Source organism: Rhinolophus hipposideros (genome assembly GCF_964194185.1).
Source record: "Rhinolophus hipposideros genome assembly, chromosome: 20".
Lineage (NCBI taxonomy): Eukaryota > Metazoa > Chordata > Mammalia > Chiroptera > Rhinolophidae > Rhinolophus > Rhinolophus hipposideros.
This window is the reverse complement of record NC_138066.1, coordinates 22277804-22298052: the sequence shown is the minus strand read 5'-3', so window position 1 is coordinate 22298052 and position 20249 is coordinate 22277804. Positions and strand designations below refer to the sequence as shown.

The 20249-nt window shown below is 38.3% G+C and overlaps 1 protein-coding gene across 17 annotated transcripts in view; it reads right to left on the bottom strand.

Annotated features, from left to right (window-relative positions):
* SYNRG (synergin gamma) overlaps positions 1-18918 on the bottom strand; it is a 65472-nt gene extending 46554 nt beyond the window's left edge. For 12 of the 17 annotated variants that reach the window (XM_081029215.1, XM_081029220.1, XM_081029207.1 and 9 more), the window contains exons 1-3: positions 18744-18915; positions 11871-11911; positions 8383-8504 (exon numbers count right to left, since the gene is read on the bottom strand). In XM_081029215.1, coding sequence (XP_080885341.1) covers positions 8383-8504; positions 11871-11911; positions 18744-18820 — 240 coding nt within the window. In that variant the 5' untranslated portion in view covers positions 18821-18915. Of the gene's footprint in view, positions 1-8382; positions 8505-11870; positions 11912-18743 lie in introns of all 17 variants that reach the window. The other 5 variants (XM_081029208.1, XM_081029219.1, XM_081029213.1 and 2 more) reach the window with 2 other exon arrangements.
* Between the last annotated feature and the right edge of the window lie 1331 nt (positions 18919-20249).

The following is a 20249-nucleotide window of genomic DNA, read 5'->3' as shown; positions in this document are numbered from 1 at the left end:
CTTTCATATTCTTAATATATTTATTAATGAACTATATAAATGCATTTTAAAAACTTCAAAGAACATAGCTAAAAATGGAAAGCTCCCCTTAGTGCTTCTCCCCTTTTTTGACGAGTGAAAATTCTTCTCCTTTTCAACCTTCTCCCTGAAAGGTTCCCCTTCTGTTCCCTAACTGAAACCTGGCTCTCCCTGGAAGCCCTCTCATTTGGAGATCGCTGCTTCTCTTCCACATTTCCTGTAGATGGGGAGTATTCCCCCTTGCTCCTTCTAAACCTTTTCTCCTCTCTTCCTTCAAAACCCTGAATATATTTTAACTTCTGGCCATCAGACTCCACCATTTACTTTCCTACCCTGTTTATGTCACCTACTGACCCTCAAACCCCTCCCTCTTCAATTGAAGCTTTCAGAACCTTGCTATCTTCCATTCTACTTCTAACCGGCCCTTGTGACACCAATAATCACATGGATGACACATCTAACACTCTGGGCTTTCAGGTCTCTGACCTTACACCACAATCCCGTCCAACATACCATTCCAGCTTTCCATTCCATGGTCACACCCTTGAACGTCAGTTCCAATAACTGCATCATCTCCAAAATCGTGATTTTAAGCATTCCTGACACTTGACCACGACCTCCTATCCTTCCAGATCATGTACCCCAGGACTCTCTTATCTCAGTAATACCTCCCCTCCATTACTCTTACCACCATTCCCGCTATCTATCTTCCTCATCATATCCTCACTTCTCTCTTATTCAGTGCAGATGCCAGGGTTCAATATTAAACGCACTTGTAACCATTCTTAACTCCCTTACCTCTGAACCACTGAACCTTGCTGATGAGAAAAATCTTGGGATTCACTTTGAATTTTTGACTAAAAATCTGAAATGGACCCCTAACACAGGCCAGTCTTCAAGGGCTTCTAACTATGGGAGATTTTAACCCTCCGAAGTTTCTTGATATTTGCTATGGTCTAGTATATGGTCAATATAAATAAATATTCCATGTTTGTTAAACAAAAGTGTGTTTTGCAATTGTTGGTAGCAGTGTCCTATTTATTATCCACTAGTCTAACTTGAAGATTGATTAAATCTATATCTTTCCTTGTTGTGAATTTTTCTATTTGTCCTTGTTGTTCTGTCAGTTTCTATCTTACACATTTTGAGGCCAGGTTATTAGTTGTATACAAATTTGGAGCTATTACATCCTTCTGGTGAATTTAATCTGTTATCATGATGAAAGAGACCCTCTTTCTCTCCAGGCTTTTAAGGCTTTTTCCCTTGACGCATATTTTGTCTGGTTTTCCTTTAACTACATCAGCTTTTTGGGGTTTTTAGTATTTATATCTTTCATTCCTTTACTTTAAACTTTCCTGTATCCTTATGTTTTAAATGTCCCTCATAAGCATCAAATATCTAGAATTTTGTGAGGTTTTAAAAAAAATTTTTTTAAGTGTTTTTCCAGGACCCATCAGCTCCAAGTAAAGTAGTCGATTCAATCTAGTTGTGAAGGGCGCAGCTCACACAGGCTCATGTGGGGATCGAACCGGCAGCCTTGTTAAGAGCACCGTGTTCTAACCAACTGAGCTAACAGGCGGCGCCTAGAATTCTGTGTTTTAAATGGATCCTTTACACCATTAACATTTAATATAATTATTAACATATTTTGGGTTTAATACTATCTTATTTTGTGATTTGCCCACTTTTTCTGTTTCTTTTTCTTTCCTTCTTGCCTTTTTTTGGATTGACTATTTTTTTTCCTCATTCTACCTTTTTCACCTCTACTTGTTTTATATAACCTATTAAGGTTACCCTTGAAATTACAACATGCATTCTTATCAAAGTCCAGTGTTAATCAACATCTTTTTCTTTCACAGAATGCAAGGATCTTAAAAATCAATTCTATTTACTAGCCCCCCCCCAAGTTATATACTATTATTACATGTATTTTAATTCTCTGAATATTTAAACAATCCAGAGACTCTGTTATGGTTTTATACAAAATTCATTTAAATTCACCCACATATGTAATTCTTTTACTTTTATCATCTTCTTCCTGAAGCTGACTTTCTATCTGGGATTTTTCCTTTGCCTAATGTCCTTCTGCCTTTACTTCATTTAGAGTTTCATTTATTGAAAGTCAATCAGTTTTTGTGTAAAAAAAAAATGGTGTTATTTTACTTTCATTTTTGGAGGTTGGTCATTATTTTCAGTTAATACATTACAAACATCATTCCAGTATCTTTGACTTCCACTTTTTTCCTCTGGCTGCTTTTGAGGTTTTTCTTTGTCTTAGGTTTCTGCAATTTCTCCATGTGTCTGGTTGTGAGGATTTATATTTAGTTATTCTCACTGCCTGGTAGTTACATCCTTGTGTTAGCATCCCAATATAGTCCTGATCTCGGGGAAAACAATCAAGTATGGCTAGGTCATAAAACACACTGTAGCTTCTACCTTCCCCTCTTGAATCACTGGCTCTGTAGATGTCCATGTGGACCTAGAGATCCATCGAGAAACTGAGGCCTCCTACCAATACCAACCCTGAATTGCCAGCCATGTGAGTGGGACACCTTGAAAGCAGATCCTGTAGCCCCAGGAAAGACATTAGATGAATGCAGGCTCAGCCAATGCCTTGACTGAGTGAGACCTCATGAGAGTCTGAGCCAGAACCATCCCACTAAAGATACTTCACGATTCCTGACCTACAGGAACTGAAAGGTATTTATTGCTATTTTAAGCCCCTGAGTTTTAGGGCAATTTGTCATGCAGCAATAGATAACTAACACAATCCTGCTTGAATTTATTTGGCTTCCTGAATCTGTGGATCATTGTCTTTCAATAATTCTGGAAACTTCTCAGCCATTATCCCTTCTAACTTATTCTTTCCCTTCTTTTTTTCAAGGACTCCAACTAAGTACATGTTAAACCTTCTCATTGTATCTTCAAAATCTCTCATATATTTTCCATCTTTTCATCTTGTCGCACTGTATTCTAGACAGTTTCTCATGACCTACCTATCTTCAGCTCACTAATTCTTTCTTTGGTCATTTCTAAAGCTGTTAAACTCATCCGTAGAGTTCTTCTTTTGTTTACCATAGTTTTCAATTCTGCAATTTCTTTTTCCTCAAACCTGCTGTCATTTTTTATAATTTAAATGGAACAAAACACAGAATCTAGAAAACATCCACACGAACGTGTACACTTGATTTTCAACAAAAATACAAAAGCACTTCAAGGGAGAAAGAAGAGCCTTTTCAACAAATGTTAACTGGTGCAACTGGACATCCATAGGCAAAATACAAACCTCACCTTTATACAAAAATTAACTCAAAATGTATCATGAACTTAAATGTAAAAGTATAAAACTAGTAGAAAAGTCTTCAGAATCCAGGGAGAGACAAAGAACTCTCACACTCATACCAATGCATGTTACATAAAAGAAAAAATTGATGAACTGGATTTCATCAACTTTTTCTCTGAGGAGGACCCTGTTAAGAGGATGAAAAGACAAGGTCTATGGTCTGAATGTTTGTGCCTCCCTGTTCATGTGTTGAAATCCTAACCCCCAAAGGCGAGGATGGTATTAGTAGAAAGTGTCTTTGGGAGATGATCAGGTCATGAGGGTGGAGCCCTCATGAATGGGATTAGTGCTCACATAGAGACCCCACAGAGCACCCGTGTATCTTCCCGGAAGTGAGGATGCAACTACAAGTGCCTGTGACCTGAAAGGGGGCCCTCACCCAACTATGCTGGCACGCTGATCGTGGATTTCCAGCCTCGAAAACTGTGAGAAGTAAATTTTTGTTGTTTATAAGATATCCAATCTCTGGTATTTTGTTATAGCAGCCTGAACAGACTGAGACTACTACAGACTGGGAGAAAAGATTTGCAAACCACATCCAACAAAGGACTAGTACACAGAACATATAAAGAACTCTCAAAACTCAAGTTAAATACCAAAAATTCTAATTAGAAAATGGACAAAAGGCAAGAAAATGTATTTCTCCAAAGAGAATGTAACGATGACAAATAAGGATATGACAAGATGTTCAACATCACGAAGGTTTAAATAAAAAAAAAAAAAAAATGGAGGCCACAGTTTGAATATACCCCAAGACCAAACACTTAGAGTCACATAATCAAAATGTAACACTGTCCTGATTTCCCTGAAATACTAACTCTGACCTTAAACAAAACATAAGCTTTCTTCATGTCAGCAATCAGCTACCAAGAGATAAGCTTATGCAATGAAAAGGAATGTAAATTTCTAGCAACCAATCACAATAAAAAATAATCACAATAGACAACAACTTACTCAGCTTTATAAACTGAGCCGAAATTGCTGAAAGCCAACCCTCTCACAACTTTTGGGTTGTCTCCCTGTTTGGGAACAGTTTGTTTCTCACTCAATAAAATACTCATATCAAGTAAAGCTCTCTGAATTTTTGACATTAGCCCTTGGGGAAATACAACTTAAAAATCACAGTGAGACATTACAACACACCTATCAGAGTGGCTAAAATAAAAAATACCACCACCACCAAATGCTAGCAAGGATACAGAGAAACCGGATCACTCACATACTGCTGGTGGGAATATAATGGTCCAACCCCTCTGGAAAACAGTTTGGCAGTTTAAAAACTAAACATCCAACCACCACTCCACTCATCAATTGCACTCTTGGGCATTTATTCCAGAGAAAAGCAGGCTTATGTTCACACAAGACTCTGTTCATCATAACCCAAAACTAGCAACAGCCCAGACGTCCTTCAGTGAGTGAATGGGTAAACAAACTGGTATATCCATGTCATGGAGTACTGGTCAGTGATAATACTGATACATGCAACAAGCTGGACGACTCTCACAGGAATTATGCCGAGCAATAAAAGCCATCCCAAAAAGGTTAGTCATGCAATTTAGATAACATTCTTGAAATCACAATATATTGAGATGGGGAACAACAATAGTGATTGCCAAGGGTTGGAGAAGTGTGCAGTGGGGAGGGGGAAGTGAGTGTGGCTATAAAATGGCAACATGAGGGGATCTCTGGGGTGATGAATGTTCTGTATCTCCACTGTATCAATGTCAATATCCTTGTTGTGATATTATACCATAGTTCTGCACGTTGCTACCATTGCAGGAACTAGGTAAGGGATCGTTGTATTACTTCTTACATATATGTGAATATACAGTTATCTCAAAACACAAGGTTTAACTAAAAATGTTTTGATAAAGTTGTGCCATTGGCTCATCCATGTTAATGCAGAAGTGACTGATAAATGCTACCACCGAGAAAAAGCTTTAAAAGACACCACAGGGTTTGGCCATCTTTTCCCTATGCCAAGAGTCTGGATTGTCCTAGGATTTCCTCAGGAGAAAGAGAACGGGGAGCTGAGTCAGCCCATAAAGGACATTTACCACAAATGAGAAATCAACCTTTGTATTTGTAAGTCACTGAGATTTGGGGATTGTTGTTTCTACAGCATAACCTAGTGAAAGCAGAGTAACACGAATTTAAGACCTACAGAAGTTCAATTTATTCTTATTTTCCTCCCACTAGAAATGAATGAAGAATGATTCTGGAAGTTTTCCTATATCTTTACATACAACATGGAAGTTTTATTTGCTTAAATGACTTCAACATGACAATAATTTCAACTTAAATTCTAATTATAAACTCCCAATATTACTTATTTATAAATTATACACATGTGCTACTACACTATAATAATGTATACATGATAAACACACAGAAATAAAATTTTAAATAATGAAGTAAAAATGAAATATATGGCATTTACAATATTTACAGTAGAAAAACTTTGTTCTGGCTTATTTGTAAATATATATATATATATATATATATATATATTTTTTTTTTAAATAATGTAACTTTGATACAGCCATTCAAAGATCTGACTCCTGGATTCAGTTTATTGTGTTACTTGGTTTAAATGGATATCATAGCTGTAGAAGATAATTTATAAAGATACAGAGATGCAAATGGAAGAAGCTCACCTTAGGCTGTACTTAATAATAATGACATTGCTCCTTATCTCTGATCATACTAGTTATGCAGAGACTCATGTTCAGCACCAAAGTAGGAAAATTCTCTTTAATTCTCCTGCAACTCTCATTCAGATTCCCTTTTATGTCCTGTTTTAAATGTTATTGATTTTTAATCTGATCCCTCCCTTTCTAAAATGTAAAAGTTATAGAAAATTTGGAAAAATGGTATAATAGTAACATCTTGCCCTCTTTGCTCTGTCTCTACACATACATGTTTTTTTTCTTCTGCCAAATCATTTGTAGGTTAAACTTAGACATATTCCCCCCTCCACGTGTTTTTTTTTAACAGAAAGTAAACACAAGGTTTATAAACTCCAATAAGTAATAGTATCTAGCTAGAATTTGGTTAATATTATTTTGAATCACTGCATTTTTTTGGTTACCCTTTGTTTATAACAAATGAAGATTTTCTATTTACTTTAGCAATATAAAGATTCTTTTTAAATTTGTCAAAAACGTAATCAATTAAAATGTTAATTACAATATACATGGCAAAAATTATGAGGGTGATACTCAAATGACTGAATTTTGGGGGAACACTGGTAGTTAAGAACCCAGGCTCTGAAATATAAGATAGCCTTGGTTTAAGTTTTCGAAACAAGTTGTAGGATATCGAACAGGTCACTGACATTCTGTGACTGCAGTTTTCTTATCTACAAAATGGGAATAAACATTACTAACCTTACAGAGTTATGAGATATAATGGATACAATGAATATAGTGTATAAAAACAACAAATGGTGCTTATTTTTATTACTGATTATTACTATTATTCAAGACAGAATGTTTCAGCCAGAAATTAGGGTTATGAGTCAATGAAAGCAGGGAAACAAATGAATTTTAAAAACAGAACATGAGATAAAGTTGTGCTACTTGAAAAACCATCCTTGATATTAACATCAGAAATAAAAATTTCTTGCCGCTTCCTGTTCACTGTGTGCCAAGTACAATGCTAAGTGCTTTATCTAATTCCTTCATTCAATCCTTTCTACCACCATACTGGCAAGGTACTATTACACCCGTTTTACAGGTAAGTGGCAAAGCTGGGATTTGAACTTGTGTCTGTCTGACAGCAGAACTCATGTTTTTTTCTTTAATTCCTCCTGCCCACTTCCATGGCTGCTCGTCTTCAATCCCCTGTGTTGGAAACTCACTCAGATTTAAATGTTGAAATTCTGAAGGCTCTATCCTGGACCATTTTCTCCATCAATAGTGTTCTTGGATGTTCTAATTCACCCCTATGGCATCAATTACCTTCTACGTATGGATAACTCTCAAATCTGTAATTTTCTACCTAGAGTGAAAAATGACCAGAGCTCAGCTAATTAAATTGTCTGCACAACCCCACTTGAATGTTTCATGGATTCTTCAAAGTCAACAACATGTACCAGCAATCTCCTTTTATGAGTAAATGACACCATCAGTTAGTTGCTCAGGCAGAAAATGAGGAATCAATCTGATAGCGCCTTCTCCTTTATTTTCAACACCCAAACACTCAGCAAGCCCTAGAGATTTTACTTCCTAAATACTTCTCAAAAACATCCACGTCTCCATCCCTCTGCTTCCACCCTAATTTAAGCCAACATCTCACCTACTCTCTGTACATCAGCCTTTTCATGATCCTCCTCACATCCACGTTTGCTCCTCCCTCTGCCTCCAGTCATTCTCCAATCAGCAGTCAGAACAATCTTTTTGAAATACAAATCTAATTGTGTTTTAAACTATTATGCTTTAAACTATTCAATGGCTCCTCAATCCTCTTAAGAGAGAATTCAAGGTACACTATGGTTAAATATAAGCATACCGAAAACTTAGGTTCAAATCTGGGTCTACTATGCTCTTCTACTATGCTCTGTGAGACTCCTCACAAAGCTTGTTTCCTCATCAGAAAAATGGAGATAGCATCTCTTTAAAAAGTTGTTATGGGGATTAGATAACAATACCAAGAAGGCTCTGAGCCTTCCAAATAATGACACTGCTCCTTTCCTAAAAATAGTGCTAATTCTTTTAACAATGCCACTTGATGACATCAGGCCCCTAAATTTTCCAAGATGTCGTTCTAAAATTTTTCTAAGCCAGTAGTCATATAAAGAAGTCACCAGATTTTCCTTTAATGATTTATCTTTTGTTTTTTCTCTCTTTTATGAACATATCTTCATTTTATTTTGAAGGAAGCCACCTAAGATGCAGACTACACTTATTTCTAAATACCACATTAAGGTCCTAGTATGTAGGTCCTCATACTAGGTCCGACATATGTCGCTCTCATAACAACAAATAACTTTGTAACCAATCAGCTAAAGAGGCAAGTACCTGCATAGCAATAGGTCCTTGGGATATTTGAGAGCTGTAATTCATTCCGATCATGCCTTGCATATTAGGCTGCATAACAGAGACCATAGGAAATCCTTGTTGCTGCATCGGCATCAGACCTGCTAAAAAAACATAAAGGCATCATTCAAACCAGTGTGTTTTAAAGTTATTTTCTTAAAACCGTAAGTACCTAAATGACTTGTTACTTGGGAGATGGCCCAGTACAGTGGAAAAAGCATAGGTTCTGGAGTAAGACAGACTTAAGGATGAGTTCCAGCTCTATTATTTACTTACCTATGTGACCTTGGGCAAGTTACAAAACTTCCTCTGTGAAGTGAAGCTAATAATACCTGTTCTACAGGATTTTTGTGCATACTTGAAAAATTAATAGTATGACCTACTAGTACTATTTGGCCTTTACGATGACCCTCAGTGATCCCCGCCTTCTGGTATTCATACCCTTGTCATTCCCTCCCACACTGAATAGGGCTGGCAGGCTATTGTGGAAATGACAGGTTTGTTATTAAAAATCACAACAGCAGCCTCTGTACTCTTTTGGATCATCTGTTCTGGGGAAAGCCACTGCCACATCATAAGAACACTCCAGCGGTCCATGGAGAGAGCAGGTGGCAAGGAACTGCAACCTCCCACCAAGGCAGCACAGACCTGTCATCTCTGTGAGTACGCCATGTGGGAAGCACATCTTCCAGCCCCATCGACCTGTTAGATGACTGCAGCCCTGGCTGACACTCAATGCAATCTCTTCAGCCCTGAACCAAAACCACCCAGTGAAGCCACTCCCAGATACCTGACCCACAAACACAGTGTAAGATAATAAAATGTTTATTTTTTTAAGTTTTGGATTAACGTTTTTATGCAGCAGCAAATAACTAATACAATTGTGGTTAAGAGCACGAACTTTGGATGCCAACGAGAAATGTCACTTACTAGCTTTGGGACCTTGAGCAACTTGCTTCACTTTGGTGCCTCAGTTTCTCATCTGTAAAACTGTTTAATACCTAATACACTTGAAGAAATGATAATCCTCTTCTCCTTCCTTACATGAATAGTTAGCATAACATTTAGCACAAAACAGTCTCCAACATGTTAAGTATATAATGCAAATGGCAGGAAAACTATGCTGAAAGTATGATTTAGGGCATAGTATCTCCCGAACTTTTCCAATGAAGTATACCCAAAAGCGGTGGAGAATGAAGATACATCCCTTTGGGGATTTAATAAATACTAAATGTCTACCATATTTTAGGCACAGTTCTAGATACTTGGTGCATACAACAGTGAATAAAACAAAATCCCTAAATAGCCTGAACACAAAATTCAATTCTAATTTTGCATTTCACCACATATTACATCAATGTTGGTTCCACCATAAGGAGCTTTTAATCAAATTTTGATTTAAAAAACTAAAGGTCTAGTAAAGCATACCATGTTTATCTTGTGGGTTCCTTATTTATATATAATTTAATTGCACAAGCATGGGTATCCACATCTATAGGTTAACACTTATTAGTGGCAATCTATTCATTTATTCATTCATTCATTTATTCAAGTATCTGAGGGCCTACTCCACATCAAGCACCATTCTAGGGATACAACAGGGAACAAAACCTGGTCTTTGCCCTCATGGAACTTACAAAGTAATTGGGGAAGACAGATAATAAGAAGTAAGTGCATGTCAAGGGATGATAAGAGATAAGGCAACAAATAAGCAGGGTTAAGGGGGAAAGGGAGAGCCAGGGAAAGAAGCGGTTGTTATTTCATAGTCAGAAAGGGTCTCACCAATAGGGCAGCATTTAAAGCAAGGACTTGAAGAAAGAAAGGGAGCAAGCCATGTGGAAATTTGGTAAGAGTATTTCAGACAAAGAACACCAAATGCAAAGGCCTTCGGGTATCATGGAGAACTAGAAAGCACAGATTGCATATAACCATGGTAACATGTTTTTCCTCTTATCCCTTTGGAACTAAAGTTTTGTTTATTTTAATTAATTTTATTTAATCCTTGAATGGGTAACTCAGGTATTTGGTACATTTAAAGGCATAAAAGTACAAAAAGTGAAAAACAAGTCTCATTCCTCTCCTGTCTCCTGTTCACTCACTCATGATCTTGTGGCCACTCTTGCTGCCGGTTTCTTGTGTGTGCTTTCAGAAATAATCCATGCATAACTTAAAGCCTTCAAATAATTAAAAAGTCCACTCGAACATACTTTATAAAAAGAAAAAAAATCTCAAAAACAATTCCAAATTCCAGAAGGAAAAATAGCAGGCAACCTTTTGGGATCTCTTCTTGTCATGTTCTTTCACTCCATATAATTTTTACTTGAAAGCTTGTAAAAATGAAAAATTAACCACGATAATGAACACATAACTCTCTAATGCCTTCCTAAAGAACAAAAGATCTGAAACCATTTGATCTAAATCTGAGACACATCTAATTACAGATAGCTTAAATAATGCACAAATGTGAGCACAATGAAAAGAATACAACTGACCCTTGGAAAAATTTACCTGAAACTCAACCTCCATCACTGATTATAAATGGAGACAAAGTCAGTATGAGCCACTGACCACCTGCCACCGTGCAGCTCTTTATCTTTCATCTGTCAGTGACCTAGGAGTCTGTTTCTCTCGCAAGTCTACCATAACCAATCAACACTGGCTTTGTGAGAAGGGCCAGTTTTCAGAAGCAGCTTGGTGTGTGGCGAGGAGAGGGGTAAAGTGGAGTGGGAGAAGTGAGCAGAAAGAAGAGAAGGGCAGACATACTCTTCAGTGGCACAACAGCATGAGTCAAGATTATATCCCTTCACTACTGTTTCCTTAAAAGCAAAGCGAGAATTGATACTGGTGGTCGCCTGTCTGAAACCATGAAAGAGAAACCGCGAGGAATAAAACTGAGACTTAAAATAGTTAAACTGAGTCAGGAAATGTGACCTCTTAAGTAGATTATTATAATAAGGCCAAATTCATATAGAGAAAACACGAAAGTATTAAATAACTAAAGAGGTTCATTTATTCATTCAATAAACATCTATAGAGACCTTTTTATTTTCTATCAGCACGCTGACGAGCACAAGGCAGATATAACCCTTGCTCTACTGAGTAAACAATCTAGGAGAAGACTGGACAGAAGGAAAAAAATGTCATTCAGAGAATTACAGCTCATTTCATTTTTGTCACTTGTTCTTTAATACTCTTGTCCTGAAAGTTTCCTTCATCTCTGAGGTTGAATAACAATCTGTCAATACAATGTTTAAATAAATTTGGGAGATATGAGGAATGCTTCTTATTATTTCCCAAATTATTATACACAATTTTTGAGAAATTTTAAGAGTAGCTGTCATACAGGTTCAAGACCATAGGAAAATTTTACTCTATTTGGCAGCAACAGAACTTTTTTACCTAGTTAATACCCACGTTCAGAAATGTAATAGTGAAAAATAAAAAAGTTCAGAACTTAACCTTTCACATACCTTGAGGGGGTCTCATTCCACCTGCAACTTGAAACATGAAGCTGAAAACAGAAGAAAAATACACTGTGATCTTCATCCGCACAAAGTTTCAAATAAAAGATGTGATTTTTTTTTATATAAATGCAAGAACTGTGGTGTTTATTCTCCAGTGCAATACTGAGTTATCTGACATTAATCCAGACTGCTCATGCATAGGACGAAAGACAGTCAGCATGTTAGTGTAGGGGACATTTTTTGAACTAGAAGACAGAAGACCTTGAAACTAGTCCTGGTTCTGTCACTGTGTGACTTCCCTGTATTCCAATTTCCCCGTCCACAAAATGAGAGGGCTGGGTCAGATTCAATTCAATAAGCATTTACTGAGTGCCCATTACATGAAAGGACTGCATTAGCTCAGTATCGTTGAAGACACAGATGCAGGCAAATAACTTTAACATAAGCCAGAATGTGCTAAATGTAGTGAGAGGTCCAAAATACTAATAGAGATGAGAAGAAAAAGACTAATTTCAAGAAAAAGACTAATTTGAGCTAAATCTTAAGAGAGGCACATCAGAGCTTGAGCAAAAGCTCTGAGGCCAGAACTGCAGATGTGTTCAGAGATATGATTTAAGATACAGGATTAGAAAAGTAAACGGATTACAGAGGGTCTTAAAATGTTTAATTTTATTTTGGAATATTATATGAAATTGTCAGAGAGGTTTTTTTTTAAATTGTAGTAAAACGTACATAAAATTTTACCATTTTAACCATTTGTAAGTGTAACGTTCAGTGGCATTAAGTACATTCACAATATTGTACAACCATCACCATGATCCATTTGTAGAAGTTTTTCATTATCCCAAATAGAAACTCTGTACCCATTAAATAATAATTCCCAATTACATCCTCCCAACCCCTGGTAGTCACTATTTCATTTTTTGTCTCTATGAATTTGCCTATTCTAGCTACCTCATATTAAGTGGAATCATACAATACGTGTCCTTTTGTATCGGCTTCTTCCACTTAGCATAACATTTTCAAGGTTCATCCACATTGTAACATGTCACCATTTCCTTCCTTTTAATGGCTGAATCATACTCCCTTGTATGTATATACCACATTTTGTTCATCCATTCATCTGTAATGGACATTTGGGTTGTTTCCACCTTCTGGCTGTTGTGAATAATGCTGCTATGAACACTGGTATACAAGTATCTGTTTGAGTCCTTCTTTTCGTTCTTTTGGATACATATAGCAGTGGAATTGCTGGTTCATATGGTAATTTTATGCTTACTTTTTGAGAAACAGCCAAACTGTTTTCTATAGGAGCTGCATCATTTTCCATTCCCACCAGCAATGCACGAAGGTACCATTTTTTTCACATCTTCACCAACAAGTGTTACTTCCTGCTTTTTTTGATGAGTTATCCTAATGGGTGTGAAGTGGTAGGTAGCTCATTGTGATTTGGATCTGCATTTCCCTGACTTAGGAGGTTTTACACAGGACCGTGAAATAATAAAAAATGTGCTTTAGGTTTCTCTGGTAACAGGGTATGGCAGAGAAGACTTAAAGTTAAAAAAAAAAAAAAACTAGCTAAGAAACTATCACAATAATCTTAATAAGAGATGAAAAGGCCATAACCAGAGAGCAGGAACGGAAAAGAAAAGGTGAATGAAAGTTATTTAAAAAGAAGAATCAATAGGAGTCGGCAACTGCCAGCATGGGGAACAGTAGTGAAAAAGCAGAAAGAGCTGAAGATGATGCTGAGATTTTGAGCCTCAGCAACTGCAAGGATGCTGATGTTGTTTATTGAAAACAGGAACCCGATGTGAGTAGGTTGGAGAGAAAGGTGGTAGGAGCATGTCCATGAGGCACAACCTAGCAGGCAATCAGAAAAGCAATGCAAGCTCAGGAGAAGGGTCTAGGTCAATCTAGCTAGGCTTTTGTAAATAAATATTAAAAAAATAAAAATTAAGCTCTGGTTGTGGATAAAACAGCCAAGGGAATGTGCATATATATACATATATATAGTAAGACAAAGGACAGCCTTGGAGAATTCTTATAGTGAATAGGGAATGGTCATTAAAAACCAAAGAAGATGGTTATAACTGAGTTATAAATGAAGAAGGACCACATTTCAGGAAGAAGGAAGCCATAACTAGTGTCTAATGCTGTAGAAAAGCTGATCTGAATGAGGATTAATAAATAAAGATTATTGCTTTTGAAAATGGTGGTCTTTGGGCGAACAGTTTCAAGAGGAAGAGGAACGGACCTGTAGGGAGAAAGACTTAGGATACAAAAAGATATACTTACTGTTTGATAAAACAAAGTTTTTGACGGAATGGGATTAACATAGCAAGGTAGCAAAAGGGATCTATTTGAAAAGGAAAAGGGATTTCTTTCTCTGAGACAGGAGGTAAAGAAAATGGGACAAATCAAGGAAGAAAAAAATCTGAATGAGAAACGCTCTTAATCTGGGAGTCAAAAATATGAAGGGGTTTCCTAGAAAGTTTTTAGAGAGCCTAGTGAAATTCAGGAATTGTATGCCAACTTTATGTGCTGAAAGACACTCTTATTTCGAGGAAAAAAGACTAAAAACCAAATTTTGAAGTCTTTTAGTTCTAAAATGTTAAAAAAATTTTTTTTTAATTGTAAGGTTTCCAAAGTTCTAGTTGACATCTATCTGGTTATGTGTTATTTACAGCCTTGTTGAGGATCTGAACCATTAGCAAAGTTTACTGCAGAAAAGTAGGCCTGCAGCCAAAGGGAGGCCTGAATAGTAAACACCTTTTCTGATCTGCACACAAGATATATTAGCTAAGTAATGTATTAACTGGATAAAATGTTTAAACTGTAAGTTGAAATTTGGTAGTACTCAATTTTTTAAAAAGTTATTCATGTACTAAGATTTATAAACTTAGAGCAATGCATTTAAGTAATCAACCTGTTGCGAGTTTTCAAAATCAGTCTTGGGCAGCTGGTTGCTCAGTGGTTAGAATGCAGTGCTCATAACACCAAGGTCGCCAGTTCGATTCCCAAATGGGCCAGGGAGCTGCGCCCTCCACAACTAGATTGAAAGCAACAACTTGACATGGAGCTAATGGGTCCTGGAAAAACCCACTGTTCCCCAATTTAAAAAAAAAATCAGTGTTAAAGATTACAGTTACCACTATGTCTTAGTGGCTAAGTAAAAACTGGAAATTTGAGTTATGCACTTTTCCCAGCTCTGCCAGAGTGACTGTGAAGCTCTATGCAATCCCCTTCACCACCTCATCCTATTTCCCCTCTGTCAAATGAGGACACAGAACTACAAGTTTCCCAAAGTCCCCGCTAAGACAACCATATAGACAATAGATGTATAGATGTATAAAGGTTACTTTGAAAACAAACAAAAACTAAGACCATTACTGATGAACATAACTTATTCCAGTAATTATTTAACAACCCAAACTACTTAGTGACCTATGTACCATTCATATGACTCTGAAATGTTTAGACCACTAACATCAACATGCTTGAAAGACCAGTCAGACAAGTAGCTACGTAAAACACTGACAAGAGAGAAAAATTGGGGCAAAAAAGTGGGCAGCAAGATGTGGTCAATTTGATTTTGAAGGTAAAATCACTGTTTGTTACTGGTGTGCTTGTGTGAAAGCACAAGAATGAGCTCTGCTTGTCACACGCTTACTTCATTCTTCCTTTTCAGTTACCTTTGCTACTAGTAATCTGGATCAGCCTTTACTTCTGAGGTCTGGACTCCTACGAGTCTTCCCAATGGATCTCTCCACCTCCAGCAGCTCATACCGCACAGGTGAGGTGCATCTTCCTAAAGTACCATCTGATAACCATTCCTGAGGTTTGAACTATGTAATGATTCCCCTTTCAAATGAATTTCCTTAGTTTATTTTCAAGGACCACTCCAGTTTTAGCACAACTTTCTTTTTCAGGTTTCTTTCACAATAGTCTTCTCCCCCGACTCAGTGCCACATCTGGCCTACCTGCTGTTCCCTGGTGTTCACTAGGTCTCCCCACTTTTATGACAATCTCTCAATTCTTTCTCTTCCTCCAAATGAGGCCCAGCTGAAATGCTGCTGCTTCTCTGCCTTCAATGTAGCTTGAATCTCCAAATATTTACAGAATATTTTGTGTGTGTGTGTGTTAGAATGTGCTAGCAACAGTGGAAGATGAAAAGATGAGCAAGCCCTGACGGAGCTTAAAAAAGAGCAGGAAAAAAATAGACAAGCTCACAAATGATAGTATCATAGAAGGATACGGCCTAATCAAGATCTTTCAACTTTGGGCGGACAGGTGGCTCAGTCAGAGTGCGAGCTCTGGGCAATGGGGCTGCAGGTTTGATTCCCAATTGGGCCAGTGAGCTGCACCCTCTGCAACTAGAATGAAGTCAATGAGCTGCCGCTGAGCTCCCGGGTGGCCAGATGGCTCAATTGATTGGAGCATAGGCTCTCAACACAAGGTTGCTGGTTCGACTCCCATGGGGGATGGTAGGCTGTGCTCCCTGAAACTAACTGGACCTGGAACGGAGATGTGCCCTCCACAACGAAGATTGAAAGGACAACTTGACTTGGAAAAATCCCGGAAGTACACACTGTTTCCCAATAAAGTCCTGTTCCCCTTCCCCAATAAAATCTTTAAAAATAAATCTTTCAGTTCTTGACTTTAAATATGTGTGTGCAAATTTTGCCCTTTATACAACTCTACCATTTACTCTGAAGTAGCCTATTTAGGATACTAATCAAAAGTAGGCTAATATTAATAAAGTTGGAAAATGCCATTGCTTTTTGCTTGGTCTCATAGAACACACACAAATACCATGCTTCCTCGAAAATAAGACCTAGCTGGACAATCAGCTCTAATGCATCTTTTGGAGCAAAAATTAATATAAGACCTGGTCTTATACTATATTAGACCCAGTCTTTTATATTATATTATATTATGCCCGGTCTTATATTATGTAAGACCGGGTCTTATGGTAAAATAAGACCGGGTCTTATATTAATATTTGCTCCAAAAGACGCATTAGAGCTCATTGTCTGACTAGGTCTTATTTTCCAGGAAACACGTTATCTAATAAACACGGTAAATTATAGTTCATGAATTTTCTCTATTAAAAGCTGAAAGAAGTTACCTGGTTCTTTTTCTTTTTCCCTAAAACACACTTAGCCTACCATAATGTTAGCTTCCTCATAAAATAATCACAGCCCCGCTCTCTAAAAACCATAATATTCTTTCTTTATTAAGCATACAGATTCTCAGGCTCAGGAAGTTTTCCAATACATGTTACATTTACCATATATTATTCAAGGTAAGAACCATTTTAACCACTTTTTTTCTCCCACATATCCTATAATGCTAGAATACAGATGTTACTACAACTAAATTTTACAGAGAAAAGAAAGTTTTAAATCATTCATTCTAATTTCTATCACAATTGAGGCCATATTTATTTTTAAAAGTCTGTGTTCACAGGCCAATGTTAAAAATATTGTAAGCGGAATGATCCACTCAACTTTCTGCACCTCCCCCTGCATAAGAAGTAAAAAACAAAAAAATAAAAACCGGGGCTTAGAATAACCAATTCTTTTAAGTTTGTATTTTCCCAGAACTTCATGCCATGATTAATCATATACTTGATCAAATTAATGCTACTGAAAATGTTTTAGAAACTGTCATCACATATAGAAAAGAAATAGAGATTATTACATATTTGTCTTCAGCCAGAAACTGACTTATTCGTGAAAAACTAATGAATGAAACACTACAAATTAGAAAACAAAAGAGAAAAAAAGTTTTAAATCTAAAGTGAAAGATATGTAGAGGAAATGAGAAATGGGGTTGCTGCACACAAGTGGTTTATTCTACAGACTTCTCTTTTTGTCCTAGCATATATATAAACAGCTGCAGGAGGTGATAACTTCAAAGACTTGACACTTTTGTACTGTTTTTGACTCCAAAATTAAAACATTGCATATCAAAAAACTAACACTTTATATTCCAGATAATTTAGGATGCAGAAGATAAAAAGCATTTTATGTCCAAATGTGTATGAAGTATGTGTTCGGCTAACAAAACAGAATCAGACTGGGTCATTTTAGAAGTGGAGTGAAAACTTCCAGGAATAAAATTTTTCCTTAAACGATAAACTTGTCAAGTTGCAAATGTTCATCGCCCTTCCCGTTCTGGCACCTGCCATTTTTAAGCGAAATATGACAGAGGACAGATTTAAGGGCTAAGTGGAAGACTGGAGGCTTTGTTCTAATAGCTGCGTAACTGCTGTTTAACAGTGGATTGTTTTTTGATCAAGAGGCAAGTCTTAACAGTTTCATCGACAAGAGCTCTATTTATTAATTCAAAGGTGCTCAGATTTTCTTGCTGTTTCTCGTGTGTTAAGGAAATAAAAGGACAAAACGCTCTAAAAGGGGAGAAAAGACAAACAGTACCCCCACACAAAGCTGAAGCTGTTGTTCAGCTTTGTGATCAGATTTTTCAGAGCCTTCCCTGCAGTATCCCTGGTCATATCCCGGAAAAGGTCAGACCAACCAGGGCGAGAAGCGAGGCGTCGGGGTTCCTTCTTTACCAGCCAGCCCGGCGGGTGCCAGCCCCGCACAGCGGACCCTCACCTTCGCCTCGTCTCCTCCGCGCACTGCGGGGCGCGCTCGCTCCCCGCTCGGCCCCAGCAGCCAGTGCCCCTGAGCCTGAGCGACAGGAGTTGGGAGGCCGGCCTCCATCAGCCCTCTTCGGCCTAAGCGCCGGGACGACCCTTCTCCCGTAGCCCAGTTCCACAGCAAAAGGGGCTGGAGCGGGCGAAAACAGCCATAACTGCCAAACACCCCTCGCCGCTGCAGAGCGGGTCCCGGCCCAGCTCTTCGCACCCACCTGCCTCCCCCGGCGGGCCCTGCGCCAGCTCCCGCGGCTCCGCCGCCGCCAGCTCCGGTTCCCGGCCGCAGCGCCATCTTGCTCCGGACCTGCTGCCGCTGCCGCTGCCGCTGCCGCTGCTGCAGCCGCCACCTTACCAGCAGCTGTCAGCTGAAGAAGTCACTTCCGGGGCAAACACCAGACTCCACCCCGCCGCAGACAAGGCGACGGGGCGGGGCCATGGGCCCACGTGACCGTTCACGCCCAGGGAGGGGCGGTGCTCCCTCGTCACGTGACACTACCGCCGCAGGGGTCCTTCGGGTGCAATTCGTTTTGGGGCTGGTTGGCATGGCCTCCTGTTCCGCTCCAGGGGAACTGATTCATTTTCTGGCAGGGTCCTTTGGAGGGCCCCGCAGGCGGCCCAGCAAGGCACCGTCGCCCCTCCGTTTGAAAAACTATCTTTGTTGGTGGATACAGTAGATTGAGTCGTTTTTTAAACTGGATGGTGGATACAGGTGTGTCCTTTTGTTCCTCTTCACACATAAATAGATGAATAGCTTCACAACGCCGATTAATGATCAGCGCTATTTCCCACCCCTGGAACTCGGCAGCTTCCTTTTGGTACCCATCCCAAAGCTGAAGGTATTTAAAATTTATTTTGGTAGACCAATAAACCCAACCCACATATAAAAACCACCATGGTGCATAACTTGTGTTTGGTCCTGCCATCTGGTAATCCATTTTTCCTATGCAGGTATACCTTGGATATACTGCGGGTTCAGTTGCAGACCACCGCATTAAAGTGGGTCCTAATCTTTTTGCTGGTGGAGGGGTCTTGCCTCCAATTTGTGAAAAATGCAACGTCTATGAAGCATAATAAACCAAAGCTCAATAAAACAAGGTATGCCTGTACTTGCAAGCAGGGGCAAAACAGTGGTGTTTGAAAAGCTGTGATTACTCTGAACCTATCTGGGCATATTTTTACTTGATTCTTTTCCTAATCAAACTGTCAGTAAGAAGATACAAGTCAAATGTAAACTTTTTCAAGTCCTCAAGTAGTTTGCTTACTAGTAATGGATTAATTATAATTAGCTTTATCTTTCACTCTTGCCACAGGGCTTTTACAGGGACATAATTTGTAACCATATTTGTTTATTGGGCACAAATCACCGGTCGGGAACTTTACTTTTTCAAATCTTCAGTGTCCTTAAGAATTAGTGTTGGCATTTTACAGATGAGAAAACCAAGGTTAAAAGAAGTTGTAACGTGTTTAGGCCATACAGCTGCAAACAGGACCAGGGTTCAAAACCAGGTGTTTTAACTTCCAAGTCCCTGCTCATTTCCCTAGAGCCAGCTATTCAATTATTGTTGTGTCCTTTTCCATAACGTACAAATTTTATTCCTCCCCTTCTTTAGGTGAAACTGATTATTTGTGCAGCAGATAGTTCCAACTGATATAAAGGTGTTACAATTCAGTATTAATCCATTGACAAACCAAGTTGATTACAGGTTTATGTACTCACTTTC